The 10,825-nt window shown below is 34.8% G+C and overlaps 1 protein-coding gene across 3 annotated transcripts in view; it reads right to left on the bottom strand.

The window, feature by feature from the left end:
• Window positions 1–263: 263 nt before the first annotated feature.
• The window catches only part of SEPSECS (Sep (O-phosphoserine) tRNA:Sec (selenocysteine) tRNA synthase), a 48,553-nt gene continuing 37,991 nt past the window's right edge, over window positions 264–10,825 (bottom strand). For all 3 annotated transcript variants that reach the window (XM_009206618.4, XM_021938335.2, XM_003898548.5), the window contains 3 exons: window positions 7,529–7,622; window positions 5,964–6,054; window positions 264–4,490 (listed from right to left, as the gene is read on the bottom strand). In XM_009206618.4, the coding sequence (XP_009204882.1) occupies window positions 4,196–4,490; window positions 5,964–6,054; window positions 7,529–7,622 (480 nt within the window). In that variant the 3' untranslated portion in view covers window positions 264–4,195. The remainder of the gene's footprint in view (window positions 4,491–5,963; window positions 6,055–7,528; window positions 7,623–10,825) is intronic.

Genomic DNA, 10,825 nt, shown 5'->3' with positions numbered 1-10,825 from the left:
TTTTAGAAAAGATTAAATGCTTCTAAGTACTTTCTACAGTCAATAGATCCTTTGCAAAATGGTTGCAGGAATATCGTCTCTTTTTTTTTTTTTTAATTTAACCCCCAGCCATGACTCATGCTTCTCATTAAGGTATGACTTTTCTTGCTGATTTCTAGACAAGCTGATACTGATGACTGAATCAAAAATGGGCAAGTAATTTAGTGTCAGTTATTTGTACTTTCAGATTTTATCTATCGTAATGATTAGGTAAAATAATGTACTGTCAGTGACTTATTAAAAATTTATTTCATGTAACAAATTATATAATTTATTTTTATCTTTAAACAGTCTACACCGAAAACATTTCTGGAAACATCTTTTCCTTTTGGTAAAACAGGTTAGCAGGCTGACATCAGCTTCATATTCTCATGGCTAAAATCCCCCACAATTATACAGTTAAGCATAGCTTTTCTTTGTATTTCTCAAGTTGACACCACTCGATAAAAAACAAAACAATATAAACATTTCTAGATTTTGCCTAAGGCCTTAGCTTTAACTGCAGAGTAGTGAGTAGGAAATTACAAACATATATTCATTAGCCTTAAACTTACCATCTTACATGTGCACATACCAAAAAGGCAAAAGGAAAGTAAAAAGTAAGGCACAAAAGGATGCAGTGAGTGTTAGGTCTGTCTCCTAAGATTGGCCATAAGAGACATTAACCAACATAATATGACAGACAAGGAAAAAACTGACTAATAGAACCTTATTTTTAAAAGCTGTTAATAGCATATTCAATTATTATCAAACTATTCAGGTTATGAGGCTTCTAAAATGACCAAATTTCTGTGTATGCAAAACTGGACTTTTTTTCAGTTACAAAATAAGGTTGGCCTCAAAAATGTAAAACATAACAAAATCATTTAAGGGTTTGGCAGAAGTTAGTACATCTCAGAAAGTGGGAAAAGGAAACCCAACTCTTACATGCACCAAATGTGTATGTATTCCAAAAACTGTCTCCGAGTATGACTCAGACTCACAAGAGTTTTCCTGTTGTTGTTTTCAGCTGTTGGTTATTTTCCTCTGTGAAATATAACTCTCAGGATGAACTACTAATTCAACATTAAAGTAGCATCAGCAGTAAACACAAATTATCTTTGTTTAAATTTCACTAAAATCTATGGAAGCCATAGACGTAGTCTAAAAATACAAGCACATTCTGTAGCCCGGTCCTCAATAACAGTTCTTATTATGAGGTGGTTAAAGACACAGAACCACAGTGAAGTGCTGATCATAATAATAGAAAAATTTAATTCATATTTAAATTTACCATTCTGTATATCAAGTGCCTATTGGCTGAACAGAACTGTATTCAATAATTCATATCTGTAACTTCATTCAACTAATACAAAAAGCTAAATAGAAAGATTTACAGTTGAACACCAGGTTCCTAAGGCTGGCGTCACATATCATTCCCTGATAGAGCGAGAATTCATCAACAGAGGACCTAAGAACCAAACTGCGAGTTTAAAATTCCTTTCCCTGCCATGTATAAGTAACACAATGTGTAGTGACCAAAAGAATATTCTGTTACACAATTTTCTTTTCTAAGCAGGCTGCCACAGCCCAATGACTTTACAAACCTAACTCCAATATTTTACCTGATAGTTTTAATAAGGGTTGTTGGGTCGCAAAGACAGAAGAGGTTATCTTCAGCAATGACTGGTAATGTATCATCCACTGCCTTCGTCACAGAACAAAGATAACAAAGGCCAATTATGAGGCTTACCAATCAGTACTAGCAAATTATAATAAACACATCCTTTTTAATACTTATGTGTGGAAATAGGAGTGAGTGAAAATGACACTAGGATGGGGACAAAGGAAAGCCTGAATAGACAGAACTCTTCAAAAACTTGTGAATTTTATGCCCTCAGAGTCAAATTTAAGCCAGGAGGAATAGAGCTAGAATTCCAAAACCACTGAGAAAGAAAGGGTTAATAATAAAAACCACAGCTGATTTTCTGCATCAGGAATGAAATGTTGTAACATATCTATCATTCACATGTGAGTTCATGTAATTTATCTTCAATTAGAATTATTATCTATTCAGCAGCTGAAGCCCAAGAACTGCTGATACACTGCAGATGAGAAAACATTTGCTACTCTCCCAGCTCCGGCCTTTCTTAAGCTAAGTGATGATCACAATATAGATCACTTGTTCTATAAAACAATTTTGGCTTACATGTACAGCAAGCTGTGCTGCCAGAATTTACATTTGCGACAACATTTCATCCTTTTTTGAATCTAGAGGTTGCAACTCTTCAGTTTTACGGGTCCTGCAATTTAGTCCTAAATTCTCATTAAAAATTTACACTTTTTAATCCAGCATTTATTCCCTTGAAATGAGCTACTATAGCTATGTAAATTTTTTTTAATGTTTGAACCCCAAAGATAAAATAAATACATTTAAAAATAACCTTTATGATATTCATAGTTAAATACTTCATCTCAAAATAGTCACTGACTTCCAAGGTGGTCAAGCCAGTGACCACAAGAGTCTACCTTACACATTAAAGGAAGTGGTGTCTGTCTGAGCTCATGTTTACAGTACGGAACAATGTACAATGTCACCAAAATACCAGAAAATCTCTTTCTCATACATAGGTTACAATGCCAAATCAATAAGAAAATGCAGCCCAGAAGGCAACACAGCATTCTCTACCATAGTGTTTTTAAAAGTATGTTCAATGGGCTGTTAACAAATATTTCACTTTAAAAAAATGAGTTTCTCTTTGGATAAGGATATATTGAAACTGGTTATTTAGTGAAGGAATTCTTAGAGCCTTCTATACGCCAACAGGCAGGTTTGCAAAGGCGGCTCCCAAAATTATTTGTAAACACTTTCTCCCCATGAGCATCTTCTAGGAACAGAAGCCACAGAACTGGTTTTGAGAAACATAGCTTTGGCATGGTGGCATGTTTAGAAGCTTCAGTAAATCTTCAGGCTATGACATATCAGTCTATTTCTTAAATTAACAACAAAATTATTGTTAAAGCCAGTATGTCTCGAATTTCAGACTCAGAAAAATGAGCACATAGGCAAGGAGGGGGGAACACACCTGTTTATTATACTATGTGATTTTTACCTTCCTAGCAAACTTATGTTCAAAAATACTCATGTTAGCTAATTTTGATGATGTCTGTGCACAACATCTGAACAAACTAACCAATATATGCAGGCTGCTTAAAGCAAAAACAGTAAGTGGAATAATGTTTTCCCTTACCCAAAAGGAAAAATGCACCAGTGCCATATAAAACAATTTATAATGACATGCTTGGAACCTGTGACCCTGGTTATCACTTAAGATTCTCCATATAGTATAGTTTGATGACATTTATAAAGCTATCTTCTTTGAAGTACTACTGAAAGTTGCTATGGTAACCTTCTCTTTACTCAAGGAGTTTATCTACTTTAGAGGTGTATTTCTCAGCCTCAGCACTAATGACATTTTGGGCTGGATAATTCTTTGTTGTGGAGAGTTGTCCGGTGCATTGTAGGATGCTGAGCAGCACCCTGGCCTCTATCCTCTAGATATTAACGGCATCCCACCAGTTGTGACAACCAAAAATGTCTGCAGATGCTGTTCAGATAAGCGAATCAACCCCAGTTGAGAGCCATTGCTTTTGGGTCAAAATGGAAGTTTATACCTTGATTCTGCTTCCCTGGGGAATGTCCATTTTACAGGCACACTGTGACTTACACATCTCAACAAACAACTAGTAACTAGTGTCATAAGGAATCTTTCTCAATTCTGTGTGATCAGAAAAGGTAAAGAATGGTTAGGAGGAAGCACTCTACATTTCAAAGAGAATTGAAGGTAATTTTACTGTCGTTACACTAGTAAAAATTATCTGAGTCATGATGCTTAATTGACAGATATTTTAACAATTAGAAAAATGCTAGCTGTATATTATAACCTGTTAAGGATCACAAGGATTGATGCAGTCTAAGAATGGGAAACTTAACAATCATCAATGGCTAGTTCAGACCACAGTCTACTCCTTGACTGAATATTCTCCATGAAATTCTCAATTCAAAAATCTCAAGTCTTATCTTTAAACTGCTTGCTTGTACTACAGCCTTTATCATTTCTTTCAAATACACCTTTGCATGTGTATTTGCAAAGATCAAGAAGAAACCCTTCTCATGTCATGAAGAAGCATCCTGGTATGTGTCAAGAAGTACATTATCTGGTTTTAAAGCCATTTCTTCAATATCCACATCTTCAGTTTTGTCATAATTGTCATCACTCTCTTTACTTTGTTCTTTTCTTACTGCCTTTAAACACTTGTCAAGTCTCTTTATGAACAGGTCCACATCCTGCATCTTCATTCCAATGGCTGATGCAGCATTTAGGTAAGCACAAGGGTAATTATTTGTATGTGACATAAAGCCTCTGAAAGTATAGCCACTCACAGTTTGCACAGACCCAAGAGGCACAACCCTGAAAGAAGAAAGATTTACCAATTTAATATGTCTGGTAATGGTAACACAATGTCACCCATAAACAAAAGATATGTGTTACAAAGTCTTATATCCACTTATTAAGAAGTTTAAAACAGGAATAAATCATGGCCTACGAAAATAGACTGTATCAACTTTAAAATGAAATTCTATAACACACTGCTTTTTTACATAGAAAAGTCCTGCCTACCGTTTACTTATCTGATTATCGTTTACTTATCTCCTATTAAAGACCTATAAGCTCTAGGAATCTCTTTTTATTTTACTTTTGCCAGTATATTTTTCTCTTTACCTGAAGCTCTAGGAATCTTAAACACCTCTACATCTTCTTTAAAGAAGTAAAAAGAAAATGATTTGGTTTTGTGTCAAATCTGGAATATGACTTCATATATACACCCTTCACTGAAATATTGAAATTTGCAAGTCAAACCACTGTAATTGTCATATTACCTCAAATAATCAACAAACTAAAAGTCTAACTATCTGATCAGTGCTATGCAATGGAAAGTTTTAAAGCCAAGATACAGAAGAAGTTATGTAACTGTTTATAGTGGGGTGGTGGTCAGCAAACAGTAATATTCAGCAAAGGCACCTGCATTTTTAAAGCTTGATTTCACTGGCATGTTAGATATAAGCAGATTTCTAATACTCTAATCATTTAGCTATGTTTTAAAGAAGTCAATGAGGCTCAACTTAAACATAAAGACAAATAGTGGCAATACTAAAAGCAATGTCAAGAAATCCATTTTAGAAGCGTCAAAACTATATTGTATATAGATAAGAGTTCATCAAGGTAAAAAGTAAATTAATCTAAGATTTTACTTTTAAAAAGTTGTACTGTGATATAAAATCTCTATCCTCTGGTAGCTACAGAAAAATTCTTTAATAGAAGCATGTAAAGTATTTACAGCAAGATATTTTCAAGTCATTTTTCTCTGACCTCATCAAATCTAAAATGAAAAACGAGATTCATTTTTCAGGCCATGTATACAGAAGAGGAAAAAGTACAATTTTCTGAGGCAGTTACACAGGCAAGGATTGCATACTCTTTATTTTTTTAGTTTAGGAAGAAGGCTTTTCCTTAACAACACTTTCACTTCAATTTAGTGATGAAGATGGCTTATTTCTAATACCATAATGTGACTCGCCGAAGATCATCTAACAAAGGAAATAAAGACAAAAAATCTATATAGAGAGGTAATAAAACTTTGTTTCTGTACATCTATGAAAACAAACAAGATTCATGTCTTTTTGTGACGATTTCAGGCATAAGCAGTCAACAGGTGGGCATACAGTAGCCTTACACATTCTCTAACTCATCATTCTTTACTCCATGATGAATTCGCAGGTATAGTTCAGCATACACTTGGGGGACTATTGTTGAGGAAAGGTATTTTATTGGAGTTAACTTTGAAAAGCCAAATAGACCCACATCTATTTTAAACATACTTACCTGGCTCCAGAAACCTGTCTGGTAAAAAGCATCGAGCCGAGCTGAGTGACGGCTTCGTCATGGTGTTCATCTAGTGTTTTAAGTGTCATAGCTGAAAAAGAAAAAAGTACCCTAATAAGCGTTGGTTTACTGGCATAAAAATCATCCAAATAATAACAATAATGATGATGAAGACATTACTTTTGATTCATTGTCAAGTGGCACAATTTCACTGTAACGTACTTAATAAATCATAGGGATTTCTTTATATATCAGACAAAAATATTTTAATGTAAATTAACATCTCAGAATACGAAACAGAATTTCCATATCATCCTTCAGGAGAGTAAATTTTTCCAACTAAAGAGATGGAACAATAACACGATCAGTATGGCTGTTTATTCAAATTCAACCAAGTTTTAAAAACTTGTAAAGTGAGGATGTGGGATATATTTCAGTACATATACAAAACTAAGTAAGATCAAATTCTGCATATAGAAATGGAATTGATCGTTCTGAGGCTGTGTGGGTAAACTGGATTGCATACATAGCACCACTCGTAGCTACCATTTACTAAGGACTCACCATACTACATGCTTCACAAACAATCGCAACCAATCATTAAACAATTTTGCATGTGAGGGAAAAGGAGGTCAGAGGCTAGGACATGGAAGATTTGGAATTCAAGCTACACAATATCACCTTCTATAACATCTACATAGATCATAAATCAGCAAAGGACTAATTGGGGTGGTTTTTATTATATATTGGTGTTCAAATGGTATTCCACAGAAGCCCATTCCTAAAAAAGGCTTCGGCTACAAATGATTCACTTTCCTTTCTTCAGATATCTGTGAAATATGAAACATTATATTACATATATTCACAATTTAAAAGGGGGTAATTATGAAGCTTAACAGATAATTAAGTTCATAAAAGTCAATATTCACATTATTGTTTTTAGTAACCCCTATATTACATGACAAAAACATAGTCCTTATATACACAAATGAAAATACCATAAATACAAATTTCTTTAACATCCATAGGCTAAAGAAAACAAGCAATAATGACATTAAAAACAACATAAGATTTAATTTCTGGTATGTTAGGGTTCTGTTAACTGGAGAAAGTTTTGTTTATTTGTTTGGTTTAAATAATAGAGACAAGGTCTCACTATGTCGCCCAGGCTGGTTTTGAGCTCCTGAGCTTAAGTGATCTCCCGCCTCAGCCTCCCAAAGTGCTAAGATTACAGGCACGGGCCACCACACCCGACCTGGAGAAAGCTTTAATTATTTATAAATAGAGTTCTGGTTAGAAACAGGACTTTAAGTATTATTTTCTGTATTTTCATTATAATACTTAATATTGACTCTGATTCTCTCAGTGTATAGGCTTTATCTTAGAAATATATTAAAATATTTCAAAAGCCTAACTAAACTTTTTCAATTTACAAATTAAAATACTGTGAGGAATTTAGAAATATCATTATAACTAGAAAGAGTTTTCTCTCTTTCTAGAAGTACCAGCTTCCTCCTAGAGATGGATCATAAGTATTTGTTTTTCTTTAGGAAAAAAGAAATTACCTAAAGATATGGGATTGTGAGGTGTATGCAACAGTCTTTCATTGTAGGCTTCTGACAACTTCTTTATTTGGTTGGACAAATATGAAAACATTTCCTGCAACAATAAAATGTCACATTTAAAGCAAATCAAATATCTACTGCCAGATTTAATAAGACAAAAATCTGATTGGTATGAAGTCTACATTGTAAATGAACCCACCCATGTGCCTTAACACCAATTCTCTCCTTTGCCACAACACAGTGAAATTCAAAGCTGCTACAACTATCAGAAGCCACAGGATTTTAGTAAAGGCAAAGAACCAGCACACTTTCTCCCTTCACTAGTATGTATCTATCACAAATCCATCTTATTCTCAGAACTTCCAGATCTACCACTCTGGAACTCGTAGCTATCAACCTCTTCCCTGGACACAGCAATAGATCCTAAATGATTTTTCTGCCTGTTCTCCACCGTTCTATAATCTGTTCTATACTCAGAGACTAGAGAGGTCTTTCAAAAGCATACCAGTTCATGCCTCTCCCCTGATGACTTCCTCCAGTAACTATTAGAAAACCACACTCTTCATTTCTAAGGCCCCACATAATGTGACCCAGCCAATATACTCAACCTAGTGACTATCATTTCCCCTAGTCACTACACACCAGTCACATTAGCCTCCGTTCCAATCATTCTAGTGTTCAAACCTTTGTGCTTGCTTTCCCTGAATTTCCTAGATCATTCCCCAAGTGGTCCCTCTTGTCAAATACTAAAGACACCCGCCTTTGTTAACTTCCCTATTAAAGCAGCTTTCCAACTCTGCCAATCTCCTTCCCAATCCCAATCTCCTTCCAACATATTACCTATTTTGGTTCCTTCACTATACTTGCCACAATCTGAAATTATCTCATGTATTTGCTTAAATCAGTATTGCCTATTACTATGTATTACAGGGGAAAAACTCCTCGACCACAAGGACTTTGTCTTCTTCACCACCGTTGCCCCAACACCAAGAAAAATGTGCCAGACTTTAGTACACAAGTTATTTAGGAAAAGGTAGTTTATAAATGTATTTCCTTTAAATCACACAACATTAAAGTGAACAATTCCCTTACTTCAATTAAAAGAATACAGCAACTCCCATAGTCCAAGCTTGAGCCCAGGAGGTCAACATCAGCCTGGGTAACAAAACAAAAACAAAAACAAAAAAAAAGGCAACTAAAACTAAAAATTGTCCCACTCTGAAAAATAAAATATATTCAATAGTAGAAAATATAATAAAAATATATTTTACAAGTATCAAATGTCACATGTATATAAGTGGCAGTTTAACAGTTACAAGTAAATATTAAGTTGGCAACTACTTGACCTAAAATTTTACTTTCTTCTCCTCACAAGACCTTTAAAAAGTGTTGAAATCAGTATCTGCCCAACTACAACTGCAGCTAAACAAACCCATTTGCACCGAGCTCCTCTAATCACAGACAAAACATATAAACTCTAAGGATACACCAAACAGCCAGCGGCTAACAGAGTGCCCAAGCAGAGACAGCAAGAAATGACACTTCTCCAACCTCAAAGGCCAAGATACCCTGATCCCACACTGAGTCCCAGAGGAATTTTTTCATGTCTGAAACACACAGATGATTAACTCCATCTTTTGTTAGGTAAAGATTAAGAGGAAAACTCCTATCAGGTTTATGAATTATTAATGAGACTACTTAAGACCACAAACAGTTTCACTTCTATAAACCCAGTACATATATTTTATATTCTCACCTAAAATTTTTGAATAATCATTTTTAAATTTTAGGATACTTTGTAATATTAATTCTCAGAATGTTGGAATTACAAAAATCTTAGATCACTAAAATAAATTCATTCCTTTTATATTCAAAAAGTTAACATCTACAGTGGCCATACTTAATGAAGCTATTAATAAATGTTACTGTTACATGAGATAAGCCTTTCTCTTTTGTTATTTAAAGTATAGAGAAATATTTAAGGAGACAAATGGCATTATTTCCAGAAACAAACAAAAAAGCATCTTTCCTTAGACATATAAAAATATCCTGGGCTGAATGTGCTGGCTCACGCCTATAATCCCAGCATTTTTGGGAGGCTGAGGCCGGTGGATCACTTGAGGTTAGGAGTTCAAAACCAGCCTGGCCAACATGGTGAAACCCCTTATCTACTGAAAATACAAAATTAGCCAGGCATGGTGGTGTCAGCCTGTAATCCCAGCTACTCAGGAGGCTGAGGCATGAGATTCACTTGAGCCCGGGAGGCGGAGGTTGCAGTGAGCCAAGATTGCGCCAGCTTCACCATGTTGGTCAGGCTGGTCTCGAACTCCTGACCTCAGGTGATCCACCTGCCTTAGCCTCCCAAAGTGCTGGGATTACATCCGGCCCTCGTCCCTCCTTCTTAACCCAATATTACCATACTACAAAAGGTGAAACAAGAAGATAATCAAATGGAACAAATCAACAGTTTTTCCAGCAATCAGAACAATTCATAATTTTTTAGTAACACACCAGGGTTAATAAAGAGGAGAATTCCTGGGTTTCATCCATACATTTTCATCTCCTATAAAGTAATTAGGTTACTAATTTAAATGCTATTTTTTAAAAGCAGTCACATATTTTCATTTAGATATTAAATGCTGATTTTTCTTCACTTATATTATTCACCAAAGTCTTAAATGGCCTCCGTCTTTCCAATTTACTCTGAAATTCATCAAACTCCCAAAGGCACAAACAAACCTCATAGGCAGGAAATGCCTTTTACAGAGCCCTACCCCCTACAAACCACCTAACAACAACATAACCCACACCCATCCTTCATTTATCCTCAAGCATATATTCATGAAGCAAAATTTTCTCCAGTTTACATATTTCAGTGGTGAAGACAATTTAAAATATTATTCTATCTACTTTGGCAGCCACATTAAATACCAATGTGGTCACATCTGTGAATAAGCTGAACCTGATGAGTACTTAATTTATACTCAGGTTAGCTATTTCTGAAAAAAGAGAAAATGTTTCCTAAGCAACACCCCTAGAGGGGGTGCTTTTAAACTTACTGATGCATACATGGCTATTAAAAAGTGAATTTGCCCAATGTTCAACTTCTAATACTTTAACAAATTAGTTTTTACCAGTTCTATCAATCACTTGCTAATGCCACTAGAATTCCATTTGAACTGTAGGTAATATTAGGATACTATTTTTAGACTACGAAGATAACACTAAAGTAATTAAATCTTATATCACTAGTATGGGAGTAATTAGATATAAAAAAATTTGAAGCAAGTTCACATC

The sequence above is a fragment of the Papio anubis genome, chromosome 3 (genome assembly GCF_008728515.1).
Source record: "Papio anubis isolate 15944 chromosome 3, Panubis1.0, whole genome shotgun sequence".
Classification (NCBI taxonomy): domain Eukaryota; kingdom Metazoa; phylum Chordata; class Mammalia; order Primates; family Cercopithecidae; genus Papio; species Papio anubis.
Note: the sequence above shows the minus strand (reverse complement) of the source record. Positions and strands in the feature narration are given on the sequence as shown.